Here is a 15904-nt window from a genome sequence, read left to right as displayed (position 1 = left end):
TTTCCCACTGGAAAGCTGGGGGGAGGAGGCGGCCGGGCCGCTGGGGAAGAGCCCCCCGCCCCCGGGGGCCCGGGTTCCTGGGGCAGGGGGCACTGCGTTCTTCAGCTGGGGCCGGTGCAGACGTGCTGAGCTCCCGGGGTGTGCGGGGAAGGCTGAGGCTGGTTCGCTGCCTTGTGGCAGCCCTGGGGTCCCGCCTGACACCGGTGCCATGGGGTGACCAGTGTTCCCTTGCGTGGCCCGACGACGGCTCATTTCGCCCACTGTCATGGGAAGGCTGCTGGCGGCTACCTCAGCGAGGAGCGTACAATAAGCCTTTATTCGTAAGGAGACGTGTTCACTGGGCAGAGAGAGAAATGGGCATTCAGCTTCACCTGGCTGTTAAAATCCAGCTCAAGCACCTTGACTGAGTGGTCTGCTCGTGTGAGGCCGTCCCACCGAGGGCAGGACCACAGGGATGTCCCTCTATCCTCCTCAGCTCCTGCTCTTTTGGGAGTTGGATTTTTGGGCTGAAGTGACACTGAAAACAAAGCATCGAGGCTGGACCTGGGCAGGATGCTCCCATGAGTGGGAAGGAGGGGAACGGAGAGAGCGATGTTTGGGTGGAGAAGAGTTTGGGTGGGAGATTTGGGAGCCGTGCCTGCCGCTCCTGCTGGGCCTGACCAGCTCCAACTCTGCTCATGCTTTGCCAAGGCCTCCCATGGCCAACAGCAGCTGCTCAGGCTTTCCTAGGTCTCACATGCAGGCAGAGCCAGCAGCAGGGCAGGGCTCTTCCTTCTGCTGTAGGCAGCAGCCTGCTGACCTCATCATTTGTCCCGATCTGCTGAAACAGGCAAATTTCATCTGCCAGTCTTACTGTGAGTCTCACCCAACAACTTCACTCTTCCTCCGAGTCTGCAGGGAAGCAAGCTCTGAATGCTGAGGTCAAAATCATGCATTCAGACTGGTTTTTAGAAACTGTTTCATTGGAAATATACACCAAAGCTTCCTGTCCCCAAGAGAAATGTGTGCCATTACAGATGCATAGGAACACTTCACTGGCGATAAATAGCAATGGAAAAGGATGAGATGTTGCTTCCACCTGTCCCATTTCACTTGAAACCCTTCTAATGCTCTGCAGATGCTTTGAAGAGGTTAACACCTCACTGTCTTAAACTATGCTTTAACCTTCTCAAGGGTTAAACAATTTCCTCTGACACTGTTTGCATTCACAGAAGCATGTAATTCAGTTTTCATTACTTGTGCTGGCAGAAATTATCTGGAGTTTCCCAAGCCTGTAGAAAGCAAGACTAGAGTTCAGTCCCTAAAAAGCAATGAAGAAGGATTTTTCTTCCTTTTCCCCCTCCTCACTCAGCCGAGGAACTCAAAAAGTTGGTCCTTTTCCAAAAGTGATGAGCAACATGGAAGAGCTGTACGTTGTCCCACAAAGGGAAAGTCATTAAATACTGAAAGATTGAGGTCATGCCTGTCTTGAGAATGACTGCATAGTACAAAAATTAATAGACTGATTTAAACAAAATGAGCATGAAGCAACAATATATTTCTGCATGCTGAACACTGAGCTTATATTTTGGTGAAGGAAGACAAAGCAGATGTTACCTGATTTTCCATGAGGGCACCCTACTTACCTGTGAACCTCAGAGTCAATTGCCTGACCAAACATCACACGGGGGCACCACTAGAAGGAGAGTTGTTAGAGCCCCTGCTTACCCCATGGATATGACAGATAATGAGTCAGGAGCTTCCTACAACTTCAGGACTCCGTCTATGTTTGTTCACTCTAGAACTATGCAAGAAAATCTCTCCTGATTTCTGATATGTAGTTGTCCCTTTTCTGTCCGGATCAACAACTTTGTAAATATTATGAAACAAGGCTTTGACAGCGTTGGCTGCCATTTCTCTAACAGGCTATGTGAGACTTCTTCCATTGCAAAGCACAGTGCATTTTGGAGTTTGTTTCATTTAAAATAAACCATAACAATGAAAAACAAAGTCCTGCAGGACCATTCCCATCTTCTCCCTGAAACTAGAGATCTGTGGGAACTTGAATACAAGTGGTGCTACAGAGAGGGAAGTTTTAGCATGGCTTCATGGTGGCTCAGTAAGAAGGATCAGCAGAGGATGACTTGTGTTAGAAGTATTGAGCTGAATAGAAATGGATGAACTTGGGCAGATGCATAGATCTGACCTCAGCTCCTCTGATAGTCACACTGGACCTACAATACCAGCTGATTCAACAGTAACCAGTACAGAAACTGGGCTTAGCCAGGAGAATCTTCAGCTCAGGTGCATGCTGAAGCTGTGGTCCAAGCTCTGTGCATGGCTGCATTTTTTCTGTGGGTGTAACTAGTTTTATTTCACAGTGTAAGTATGAGGGTTAATCGTGTTCTCAAGGAGACAGAAATGTTCACATTTTGTATTTCTGTGCTATGTCCTCTCATCTCTAAAATTCACAGAAATCCCAAGACAGATGATTCTTACAGTACATGGAAAGCATCCCTCCACCCCTCCCTACGAATGGAGCATGTAGTCTGTGAGTGCAGAGAGGAGAGCTTCAGTGGCTGGCGAGCTCAGTACAGATGTCCTTGGGAGATGGAGTTCAGCAATGTGAGTCCATAAATCCTTTGAAATATTTTAAAGTTCTTGTTCCTTTACTGAGCAGTCTGGCTGTGTTTCCAGCACCAAGATCAACCACACTTTATTACTTCATAACAGGATAATGATGGGGAAACAAGGGCCATGTGCAAGGGCCTGCCAGAGAGAGAAAAGTGCACAGAGCAGGTGGGCAGAATAAATAGCAAAAATATTACTGGAGTATTTTCTGCAGAACTCCAAGAGAGAAATGTGTCTGTAGTGGTGTGGTGCGTGGGGTGGAAATGGCATTTTCCCTGCAATTTACCTCCCTTATCTATCAGTTTGGGGTTTTTTTCTGTACATTTCAGGAACAATTTGCTTTGTGAATTCTGGGCTCCTTTTCTTCAGGTTCACATTGCCAAAATAACCTGAGGTGGATGGTTCTCAGAGAGGTGTTTGTACTGCCTTGATGCTTCTCTTTAATGAAAAAGATTCTCTCTCTCATCAGGAAATATTGTCTGTGGCACAGAAGGTCTTTCAGGTACTTCTCAGCAGCCATCAGATGTGAGGAGCTGGCCTACAGCTGTGAGTAGTCTGGGTTTACATTTGGTGCTGTGTTAACTCTGTCCATGAGTCAAAGCAGGTCACAGTGTCCCTCTGGAAAGATGGAACTAGTATTAGGGAACAAAGAAAAGTTTGAAAGGAAGCTGTAGGGAACTGCAGGCTAAAAGAGGAAAGCTTGGATGGAGGTGTATGACACACACTGGCTTGGATATACCAGGAAAAGCACTCTATGGGGAAAGAGGGGTTTGAATCCTGTTTTGCAGGGACATGATACAGCCCTGTCCCATTCACTTGACCTGTATGTCATCACATAGTAATCTTAACATTAACATAAAAATTCAATTTGAGTCTAGGACGGGTGTTTTTCAACTTTTCCACTCTCGGATCAGAGCGTGAGCTTTGTTTGCAGTATCTTTTAAAAAATCGTTCCCTGTTGCAAGAAGCAGGTTTCAATTTTTAATTTTTTATGTGTAATCACCTCACTAAAGTCTGCCAGACACATATTAGCTGTGAATGTTTAATGAAAATTAATGACTGAATCAAAAGTAAATAACAGATGTTAATAAAATTACTATTTACAAACAGGTTAACTTGTATTAAAAATCCAAGCACTAGTCAGGGATCAATCAATAAACAAATGAGAGAAGGGAGAGCAGAGTATTTTGGTTTTGTCTTTACTGGAGAGCCACCTTGGAGGGCCATAGCAGTTACACAACCACAAAGCATTTGGTTAATTCCACAACAAAAGGTCTGCAGCAGAGACCATTCTAGGAGCTCTGGAGTATGCAGAGAAAAAGCCCATGTGGTTCTGACCAGTGCTTGGCTGCATCTCCTCACTGAAGCGCTGTATTTGCCTATCTAGGCACTGACAGTGTGGTGTTGGGGATGTTTCAGTGTATGGGTGGGCAACCTGGCAAGTCCAGCCTTTCTTCCTGGGTGTTATTTCCTTTTTGGGGAAAAACATTTGTGCTGATTTTATTTATTCAAACAGAGAAACAAATCGGTGTATTACAAAGAGCCCAAACATTGCCTAGTGTTCGTGTTGAAACTGATGCTCTTTATTGTCACAGGTATGGTTTTGGCTGGAGAACAAAAGAAACAAGGGCTTTTCCCTGGGAGCAGCTCTCAGTTTACAATCTGTACAAGGCCTTGAGGCAGGACAGCAGAGTTCAAGATACATTATTCACCTGGAAGAATGATCTGCCTGAGTGCTGGAGCATGGTAGCCACAAGTATGCCACACCTGTGGAACACCCTATCTAATTTATAGTGAGTGGTTGTGACACTAAAGGAGGAGTGGGATTAAGCTCTACACTCCTCCCATACAAAAGTTAAGTGCTCTCTTATATTACTTATTATATAATGTGGGAGGGGGACTGACACATCATCTGCTGTTACCTTGGTTTTCTGAGCACAGCAAGTCTGGACATCCAATATGGGATGACAATCAGAAGAAAACATTTTATTGCTCCAAAAGACCTTTCAGTGGAAAGTCTGAGGCTGGCTGACACATGCAAAGGTGGAAGTTAATGAGTACTGGAATAAAATCAGAGGAGATTGGCATTTATTGGCAGATGGGATGTTGGTGGGAGGGTAGAGAAGATAGGGAGGTTTCTTTTGTGTCTGCTTATCTTTGATTTGGTGAAATTGCCAGGTGACTTCAAGGGAGAAGATGCACAAGGTTCTTTTGTTCTTTCCACAGCTACTGCTTCTCTAACCTGCACATGCAGTAGGACAAAGATGGTTTGTACAAAACTATAGTTGCTAACTGTGCACAGGCTCTTCAAAAACCTGCAGGCAAATTGCTGAAACATATTTATAAGGCTGAGCCTGAAATTGTATGCACTGTTTACCATTGCTGTAAAGTGTTTATTTGAATCTTGCTTCCTATGAAATGAAGACTTGTCATACTTGTTTTGATATTTCACTTTTGATAGTAGTGCAATATTTCAGAAAAAGAATAAATCCAAGGGCATTAATTACTCTGCAGTCCTTACCTCTAGTACAGGGCAGCTTCCAGAGTTTCACAGCGTGCACTGCCCTTCTCAACGTGCTGCTCTCTGATTGAAAGTGGCAGATTTCAGCTTTCATGATACTTTAGAGATGAGCTGGAATGGACTGCAAGGGAGTGGCACATGGCTTTACAGTGTTTGAGACAAAGCTGTCAGCAGATTTTTAAACAGTTACATTGCTCTTGATAGAAAATCACATGATTTTGAAGCTTAAATTCCTTGATCATCAATTTGTCCAGTCAGTGTCTTGCTGAAGCTCCTGAAGTTTGAACTAAGCAGGAAAGTTATGTGAGTCTAACTATAAGAGGTGCAAGTTTCTATGCAGACATTATAATCTCATTTTAGGCATAATTGATGTTGATTTATTTAAAGGAATTTATTTAAAATGCAGTCAGTCCACTTAAAATAAGGTCTTCCTGAAAACAAGAGGCGGAAATTCTTTACGTCGGTAAGACCTCATACTGTGATTCACAACATCAGTCTTGCTTCCTTGGAAAAAAATAACTCCTGGCTTAATTATTTCCCAATGAAGAAAATGAAGGAAACCTTCTCTACTTTTCTTCCGATTCTTATCTATTTTGCATTCAAAAAAGTTTACTTAATAATTACCTGTGTTTACAGATTTTGCAATAAATTATTCTTGATAAATGTTTTGCATTGTATCCTAATAGTGTGTCCAACTGTGTATTAATCAGACTGTGCAAACCACATATATTGGATTTCTCAGGGCTGCAAATAAATAAACTGGTGATAGCAGTGCTCTGGTTTGATCAGTTAAGCAATCCAAATGAGCTGAGGCCAACATCCTCCAAGTAGGTAAGTAATTCACTCCCACCAATGTCAGTGGGAATTAACAGCCCTCATCTCTGTGAAAACTAGGGATTGAGCACCCAAGATTTGTTTCAGTCAAACTTCTGCTGGATAACATCACTGGATACCATCTCTGTGGATTTTCTGCCTCATTCTGCCACCTTATCTTGAAAATCTCAGACAAGAATCAGTAGTTTATTTAAAAACACCAAATATTCTGTTGTTCAGACATGCTGGTTTGAAGTAATTCCATGACTTGGGCAGCAAAGTCCTTGGAGTTCAGGGACATACAGAAGTGTTTTCCACAGACAATGGCCCAGTTGATTGCTTCTTTCCAGTACTGGGAGAGACTGGGTGGGTTTAAATATATGCCTCCTAACAAGCAGTAGCCATGTAGTTAATTGCAATTGGTAGACAGTGAGGAGTATTTAAATATGTATTCAAATTCACTCACCATGACATTTCCATTTTGTATCATAATATCCTTCAGTTAACTGAGTGTTTATATATATCTTGCTGATATTTTGATTTTAGAACATCTCAGAGATTTCAGCATTATCCTTAAGCTATCTATGAGATGAGTCCAGATTAGTCTTGAATTTCCTCTTTCCCACCTGAGATCAAAACCTCCTGGTGAGGATGGTGACAGCATTTCCTCTGATTCTTTCAGATCTTACAGTTCAGCATCCTTCCTGTTGCAGGCTGTACAGACGACTGTTCTTGATCAGCCACGGACCTGGATCCTCTTTAATTTGTCTTTTATTGTTAAAAGGAAATATCTGTTGCCAAAAGAGGGTGTGGTTTTATATTGTCTTGGAAGAGCAATGGCTACAGGGATGATGGTCAGGGGAGAAGTTAAAGATGAACGTTGCTGGTGTGTTTCCTGTGTGATGGACTGGGAACTGGTGGATCAAATGACAGTAATAGTTCCATTGGACAAGACTGTATGCAGTAGTGGTAAAATGAATTCATGGTTTTAGAATTTACTTCAGTGAACATAAGATATGAAGAATTTATGTATAGGAGCATGTGTTCAAGAATGAACTCAGTCATGGACTCAGTTCAGGGCATCTGGCATTATTTACAGCATTCGCTTTTACTTTAACAAGCACAAAATTTCAGGCCTGTAGAATGTTGTTTAAAATATTTTTTTATGACAGTTAAAATAAAATCTAAACTTTAGGATGAACTCTGTTAGGAGCTGTTAGTACTCTCTGCTCCTGTTGGTGTTGGGCTTTTCTTTCTCTTCCCTTTAGCCATTTACAGAACAACACGGTGGAGTCATCACAGCTCTAGGATGAGAAATGATTAAGGAAGGAATCCTGTTGTTTTATAGGTACCTGTCAGTGATGCTAGAGAATATGAACAAAATCAGAGCTCTGTTGTCTTCATTGTTACACTGTCTCAAGTTTTGTGCCAAGGCCTGGTCTCTACAGGGAATTTTGCCACTCCAGTTACACCAACAGTGTTAAAGCCAGAAAAAGTCTGTAGGTACAGGTGTGGTTATTGTGCATATGCTGAGATAGCCTATTTTAATTTGGGAAGTGGTTAAACTGTGCCAGATGAAAATCCCTGTATTCCAGTAATAACACCACCCACACTAAGTGTTGTAGGGCAGCTGAGGCTAGGATGGAGGCTGAGGGAGTGGGAAGAAAGCAGAAGAGGAGCAGGGGATTTTTTGGTCTTTTCTTTTGCTTTGTGTTTCTCTTTCTGAAAGAAATAAAATAATTATATTTGTCATTGCTGCTTAGAAATACATTGGCTACTGTTTTGCTCCTTTCAGTTTTGATTTTGGAGAAATAGTACAATCTTTACAGTAAGAAGCTGCCTTGCTTCTTGCCAGCCTACACAATCAGTTTGAACAGTTTTCCAGCATTACCAACAATAGGCCACTTGAAGGCAAACATTCAATTAGTAAATCACAGCAGTTCATTCCCACTGTTCCCTGAAGTTTTCCATTGATAGAGAAATAATATCACAGAAGCTGTGACTGTAGACATATTTTTAAACTACACTAGGGGAAATAAATTGCCTGAAGCACAGTAGGACATTTCCTAATTGGAGGTCAGGGAAGTCACTGGAAATTATTACACTGTATTTTCACTGCAAATAGAGTACTGCAGAAGATTAACACGAATTATGGGGACAGTTCTTCTTTACAGAGAAGAAATCCATAGCCAGAGCAGAAACATTAGGCCAAACGTCTAGAAATATCAACTATGTATAACTGGAGAGATTTAGATAACTCACAAAGAGCCACTTCACTGAGTGTATCCTGAGACAGCCAAAACTTCACTGCCTCATGCATGAGTTGTCCTTTTTCCCTTGCAAAAATGGGAATGCTCCCAAGACCTTTATTCCTAGAGAGGTCTGCTCAGTTCAATGGACTTTACAAGTTGCAACAGGGAAATCTCGACGGGGAAGGAATGACTTATCATTGTTAGATTACGGGATGTATTTTGTTACATCAGTGTTCTCTTTAAAAATTGAGGCAGAGAAAATAATTTCTCTACCTACTGTGCTTCATTTGTCCTTACATTTTTTTTAGTATTGCAGCATCTACATTTTGCTTTTTCATTTAAGTTCCAGTTCCTGGAATTCCAGTGTGATTTGAGCACTTCAGATTGTATTGCAAGAGAAAGTTAGTTCTGGCATTCTTTTGCAGAGAGCAATTTGAAAATTTGACTCAAATCCATCCTACAGACTCAGAAACAAAAAGGAAAGTACATATAATGGTATCATTTTCATATCTGACTTTTAAGCCAGTCTCCTGAATTGTTTTTGGTTTTTTTTTTACTGTTAGAGCTTTGCAGTAATTCACTGTCTTTATCCAACTGCTTCTGACTTTCAGCAGTCCTCTGGAGTTGCTGTCTGAAGCTGGAAACACAGATTACCTTAAAGCACTATTTGCTGTGTGGCATAATGAAAGGCAACAATGACTTTAATTTATTTATTTTTAGATTCTTTATCCAGCTATGGAATCAGAGTTCTTCACTCTTCTATCAACCTTGCTTTGCAATTACTTTATTTCATTTTCCTTGTGTGTAAGCTTTCTGTGGTAAGGGTCATATATCTGGATTGAGTTACTGGTGTGGGACTCTTCCCTTCTTTCCCCTCAATTCTGTCTGTGGTAACCGGGTATTTGCATTTCAGTCACCCCCTAAACCTACAGACAGCGCTTCATGCCTGACTCATTTCTCGATGACTTGGAAAACTCTTCTGAGACATGTAAGTGTTGATAATTTTTTCCAGGCTTTAGCCATTTAAGTGTGAGGAGCTAGCTTAAAATTCAGGCCTAGATCCTTTGCATGGATATACTCTTTTGTTAGCAGGCAGTTAACAAAAAAAAAAGGCAAAAAAAGGGGGAAAAAAAAAAGAAAGCAGAAGTCCACAGCCAAACATTGCAACAGAGGTTGGATACACATCCAGGGGTGGGAACAAATCAATCCTTTTCTACAGACTGTCTCTAGGGTCTGGTCCTGTTTTTAAGTTGGCAAAAAGTGGTTACAAAACATTTTACACTGAAAGCAAAACCTCGCTGCTGTTAAGGACAAGGTTGGCTTAGGCCTTTTGAAGGTGAAAGGTGAAAATAATGACTAGGAGCATCTGCAGGCTCCTGCTGCTGCTGCAAACACAGACATGTGCAGCATTCAGAATTGTACACGTTTAAACGAATGATGGTTTCTGCCTGTGAGTAAGACTTTTATCCAGTGTAGTAGAGGATCATACTATTAAAAAATGTAAGACCCATCTGCAGATGCTCTCTAGTCATTATTGGAACCTTGGATCTTCTGCTGATATTTTAAACAAAGGGAGAAAGCATTTGGTTATCAAAACTTAACTCTGAGTGCAGGTTACTAAATGACATTTATACCATCCAAATGAGCCAGATTTGGCAGCTCTAACAGTCAGTGATAAGCAGATCAAATGTACTTGCCATCACCATCATGGACACAAATGGATACTGAAAGAGCCACAATGTTGTGTTCTGAGGGTGGAAATCTAATGGCTTGATGTCTAGTACAAAATAGCCAGCAGCTTCCACAGAAGCTTACTGCTTCTCTGCCTGAAGGAATGAATCCTATTTAATCATCTTTATTTTCTATCCCAGAGAAATTTATACCAGCTGACTTAACTGGAATTTTAGGAAGGAAAAAAAAATCTTATGAAGTGACATCCAGCATTTCATCTTCAAAGAGTTTCAGATCCTTTGGCAAAGATAATCTGATAGCTCTCTTTTTTCATACTAAAGATTCTGGTTTTCCTTTTCCTTTTGAGAAGAAGCTTACATTTACTACTCAGAAATCTTTCTCAATCTTTACTAAATATATATAATATATATAGAAGACAGTTGTTTTTGAAAAAGGTAAGCTGACAGAGGAAATAATACAGATGAAAGCTCTAGTTGTTATGGATTCTAAGATGGCATTATTTATTTTTCACCTAAGTGAAAATTTGAACAGGATTTGACTACTTCTGTATCCCTCTGTGTAGTTGCTTTGTCAAAGTGTTCCAAGAGCAATAACGGGCATTGCCTAAAACCTGAGGAATGTTCCCACAAATTTCCCTCTTTCCCAGGAATCAGGAGAACTAGAAAGAGTGGAGTGAGATATACAGTTAGTGTCCATGCAAAATATGGCAAATGCATTCCAAAGACAGAGCAGGCTTAAAAGAGATAGCTGTGATTTTGAAACATATGAAAACTGAGAACAAGAGAACAATAACAATTATTAAACTTTCTGATTCCCAAAGTTCTACCTGTATTATAAATGCATTGCAAAAAATACATTTTAATGCAGAACACTGAATGCTTAGTGCTTTTCCAACTCAGGAAAAAGAGCCCAAATTTCTTTCCAGTTCTTGTCCCCTCTCCCCCACCCCCAGATGGCATATTTGTCATTATTATTTTTTGCATACAATCTCTGTGCATGCAGGAGAGTTTTTCAACAAAGGAAAGGCTCACATTTGAAGTGGTGTCATGGAAAATGTTCCTTATCATCAGGTCCTTGACACATCACACAGATGTGTCAGCATGTCTTTATAAGGATCTGGAACAGTCAGTCTTGGCAACAGAGCTAACCAGCAAACTCTTTGACCCCAAATTCCTCTATTTTGATAATGCTATCATGCATTTGACTCAGGGTCACTATTACCCTCTTACATACAGGAAACCTTCATAAGAGAAACTGAGTAACTCTTATTGAAGAGAAATCTAGTTTGAAGTGACAAACTGGAATCTGAATAAACCATGCTAAGTACAGATAATTCTATTTGCCAAAATTCTAACAAAAGCATCCATGTTCAGCTCTTTCTCCAAGCCTGGAAGAAACTCCTCCAAATCCTCAGAGAATGCAAGAGTTCAGAAGTTCACTTGTTATTTGCACTTCAACACATTTGGTTAAAATAATGTTTCCAATCTTGCTTAACACCAGAAGTGGTATATATTACAATTCTAAGGTAAGAGAAAGTAGAGCAGTTCAGGGAAAAAAATCAACACAAATATTTTACATGTACTTATGGCATTTAAGAATCAGTGTATCCATATATAAGGAACAACTAATCTCCAGAATACTTGGCATTTTATATGTAAAGCTTATGAAGTATATTGGTGTATATCCAAACCTGCTTATTTTTCTAGAAAATACACTTAAGAAACATTAACATCAAAAATGACTTGGGCCTGCATAGTCTAGAACACACTGAATGCTGTGATCCAGTGGGTGGTTGAGTAACTGGGAATTGGATCACTCTGGGGGCCACAAAATACCTCACAAAGATGATACAAAATCTAAAAAATTCAGAGTGCTTTCTTTCTCATTAAAAAAATAGTTTATTCTACCACCAAACCTTTTTTTAGAAGTTAATTCTGTTTCCTTGACCTTTCAGCAACTTGGGATCACAATGGTGAGGAAAAATGGCCCATAAAATCTTTTGGAACAGGGTATTTGACATAAGTTCCAAGTCTACTGCAAAGAGGTTTTGCAATGCACATCCACTAGAATCCTGAATCCGTGCCTATCTGTCAGTGTGGAAACAGAAACAGGCTTTAGGAGTTGCACTGGTGAGGCCTTCCATAAATCTGCCATAAACTTCTCTCTCTCATGCTGGTAGATGTGTCCATCTCTTGGGTCAGCTTTCCTGCTACTCCTTGCACACTTATCTGGCATTCTATTTTTGGGAACTCCAGCAGTTTCTGTTTTTCTGCTCATCTTCCCTGTGCCATCAGCATCCATTTTTAGGGAACTCGTATCACACTTCTGAGTCTCCTGGGGGACGCTCTCAAGTCATGTGCCATGGCTAGTTCATGTCTAATCCTAAACTGCTTCAGTCTTGGAAGCATCCAGCAACAGAGGCCTAACAAGCTCTCAGGTCTCCTCTTGGGAGATGTGGAACTTCAGACCCAAATTTCAAAGCCAGTGATGTCTGATTCCTTATGCTCTTATCGCTTCCACACTACCACCTCCCCTACACACACTCCTCCATTCGGACTTCTCTGAGGACACTTGTTCATCTTTGAAATATCTTGGCACACGACGGTGGCAAAGATTAGTAGGGGAGGGAGACTCTACCAGCATCACAAGCTTATTCCAGTTACAGTTAAGAGGAAAAAGTAAAGGCCCTTTTGGCTTTGTGCAGCATGAGACAAGTACAGCGCTCCACCAGCACTCCTGCTGGCCTGCTAGTGTTTGTTTCCAGAGTAAGGAAGAGGACAAGAATGGTTAGATCTTGTACGGGTCAGATGCTCTGACATGGATTCCTGGATGGGCTGAGTTCTGCAGGTAGATAAAATCTCCACCCAGAGTGCAGCTGGGTAAGCCTTTCTCAGTCTGACCCACCCACTTTCAGAGGGACTTTTTTCCTTTCAAGCTCTGCATGACAACAAACTGCCTTTGGCATCCAAAGGCTCTCCACTCGGAATGTACTTAAAAAATTCAAAACAGTGGTTAAAATGCCAGTGAAGGACATGATTAGTTGCAAGCTTGCCCGTGTCCGTGCAACACCACACTGCAACAGCAACACACTGTAACTCACTAACTGATCTAGCGAGAGTTGTAGGAACCCATTAACATATATTGTAAAACTTGTGGAATTTATGTATTTACAAACTGAAGGTGCTATTCTTTCCCCCCATTTTTACCGTGCTGCTGCAGCAGTTTGACTCAACCAGCCACGTTGTATGCTTTAGGTCAGCTCAGGTGTGGATGATGCAAGATGAAGTTGCCATACTGAAGACAGCTCTCTCTCAACCTATTTATCTGCCAAGATTGCCACTGGCAACAGACGCAAGCTCAATTTCAGCATGTGAAGCCTCTCACGTGTGACCCAGCCCTCAGTGTGCTTCCACTTCAGCAGCTCTGCTTTGACTTCCCTTCACTGCTGAGTTAGCTCTGCTATGCATTACCAAATCTACTCTCATGACTGCTTCTGCCAGAAGTCCTTAGTATTAAGAGGACTTCTAATCATCCCTTCTCACTTTTCACAGGACATTCTCTGTCCCAGAATTGCCCCGGGGACTCTGCTGAAGAAAAGAAACTCTTGAGCAACTTGTAGAATGGCCTCCTCCATTGTTTCGGAAGAATTCTTTTCACCGAATTCCTCAGGCTGTCATGAATCTTCCTCTTGCTCAACCAGCTCTTCCAGCTTGAGCAGAGCTGGACCTTTGATCGGTATCTTCTGAATCGGTTTAGGCTGATACCATACCAGCACACGGGAGCACGCACGTGCTGAGAGACCCTTGGAGTTACAAAGACAGGCATGACAGCATGACAGTACACCTTGCCCTTTTCTTACAAGGCAGTCTTTAGCTACTAATTTTATGACATTGCCATTTCATTTCTCTTCTATATTTTGTTTATAAGAACGCGCTAAAAGCAGGAGCTGTATTTAATGCGAACCATTTGTTTTCACGAGCTGTTTACTGGTGAAAGTTAACTTCTAGTTTTTTTGGGATCATTCCCATTTTCCATTAAACAAAGTAGCAGCAACTTTTAATTCAATAGCTCAGGTTTTTATTCAGTAACTTTTTAATATTTTTTTTTTTTGAGAAAAATGATGAATCAGTGGTTGCTGCAGTGAGTCAGTTGTTCACCAGTCTTCCAAATTTCTAAGTACACTGGGGGAAAATAAAGTAATTTTTCCGTTCTTGAAATTAGGCTTGAATGAAATATTTGTTGCATTATATGGTTTAATTGATTTACCAAAGTTACAGGCTGAGGGATAAAGAGGGAGTGGATAGTAAGAAATGAGAGACCACTGAATGTCCTTTAAGTAACAAGAAAGTAACATTCATTTGCTAAAAAGGGTGAACATCACATAGTTTAGGCAAAGATTCTTGGACTGTGTTATTAGATGAAAAAAATTCTTTCCTAATTTGTTCCTAGGTAGGACTGTAAAACACATAGTTCTGCTGTTGTATAAAATATTTTCAATTTTGGCAACTTGAAGGAAGGTCGTTGTGGCACACTTCGCTTGCAAAGTCCATGTGTGCTTGATGGTGTGCATACAAACAGGACCTAAATAGTGTAGTCATAAAGAGCTAGGCTACTGGAAAATAATTACCTACAAAGTAATCAGTGGGGATTTCTTTAGAGCCCTCATAAACACTAAGTCCTATAAAAACTAGAGTTGTAAGAACCTATTAACATATATTGTAAAACTTCTGGAATTTATGTATTTACAAACTGAAGGTGCTAATTTTTTTTGCCTCTAGTAACTGGAAATTTTCCTTACTTTTATATATAGGCTGATTTAAAATAAATTTGCATTCAATTAGTTTACATACACCCCTCTTTTAAGTCAGTTTTGTTTGCTAAAGCTGCGGCTGCTCTGCTCTTAGAACCATTTCACAGCAGAGAAGACATGCCACACAGGCAGAGATAGGGCATGTGAGCAGCTAAAGCACATCCCAGTCAACACAGTAGCACTCTTGGAATTTTTCCACAGTCACAGTGGGTGTGGAAGAGCTTGTTTATGGAAATATGGGGTAATAGAAGAACTATACGTATGCATGTACATTATAACTTGGTGTGTGTATGCACATACACATGTCTATACTTTTTATGAACCTGAAATGATGTCTGTTCCTGTGGGGAGATGACCTGGTGTGGCAGGAATGTCAAAATCCCTACACCCTGTCCAGAAACAGGCAGAAAAGGAGGTGAACAGCTGCTTCTTATTGATACTGCTACCATCAGTAAGACATATTCTAGTTCCTAGATAATAAGCAAATGGACTTCTAAAAAAGAAGATATTAAAACTAATTTGGGCTTCTCCTATGCTGTACTGCATTCTGGCAGGTGAAAAGGAATTTACTGCAGATCTGGTCTGTGATGGTTGCCTATCCTTGCTGTGTGATCATGAAATGTAACTTTAATGGGCTTTGTTTCCTAAATATTTAAAAAACCCTAAACCAAACAACTTGGGAACAGAATTTATTGGGAGAAAATGTTGGTGCATGAAGGCAGGTAACAGCTCCTTACTAATGCTTTATTAAATATCCACAAAATGACACTAACACAACCCCAGCAACGTACTATAAGCATCAAAGTCTTTAAGAACAATTGATAACCTTTGCTGTTAAAAAGCAAGCAACCTCCCTCTCTCTCTTCCCATTGTGACCAACTGAAGTATGAACCACTCACCAATGGTGACTGCAAATCTCTTTAAAGGCTTAGCGGAAATGGAGTTCAGAATAGCAATATAAAGCTAACTTAATCAAATATGCACCTCCTCTGGAGGCTTCAGCAGAAAACTTCCAGTAATTACACTGCTATAGTCTCACAGGGTGTCTCAATGGACATTTGGAATGTGTGTGTTTTTCATTAATGTTGCTGATGCAGCAGGTAACATAGCAACATCCTTCAGTGGTTCCCTGCCTTGCTTGCTGCTCTGCCTTCCTTTTGCTCCCCTGGGCATCATCGTTTCCTCCTCTGCTCTCACTGCTCTTTC

General features: G+C 41.1%; 1 protein-coding gene across 1 annotated transcript in view; it reads right to left on the bottom strand.

Annotated features, from left to right (window-relative positions):
- EMILIN2 (elastin microfibril interfacer 2) overlaps nt 1-252 on the bottom strand; it is a 31801-nt gene extending 31549 nt beyond the window's left edge. Inside the window, exon 1 of the mRNA XM_017738232.1 lies at nt 9-252. Within this exon, the coding sequence (XP_017593721.1) occupies nt 9-252 (244 nt within the window). The remainder of the gene's footprint in view (nt 1-8) is intronic.
- Between the last annotated feature and the right edge of the window lie 15652 nt (nt 253-15904).

This window comes from Corvus brachyrhynchos, unplaced genomic scaffold, assembly GCF_000691975.1.
Source record: "Corvus brachyrhynchos isolate BGI_N302 unplaced genomic scaffold, ASM69197v1 scaffold106, whole genome shotgun sequence".
Lineage (NCBI taxonomy): Eukaryota > Metazoa > Chordata > Aves > Passeriformes > Corvidae > Corvus > Corvus brachyrhynchos.
This window is presented reverse-complemented; position numbering and strand designations above follow the sequence as displayed.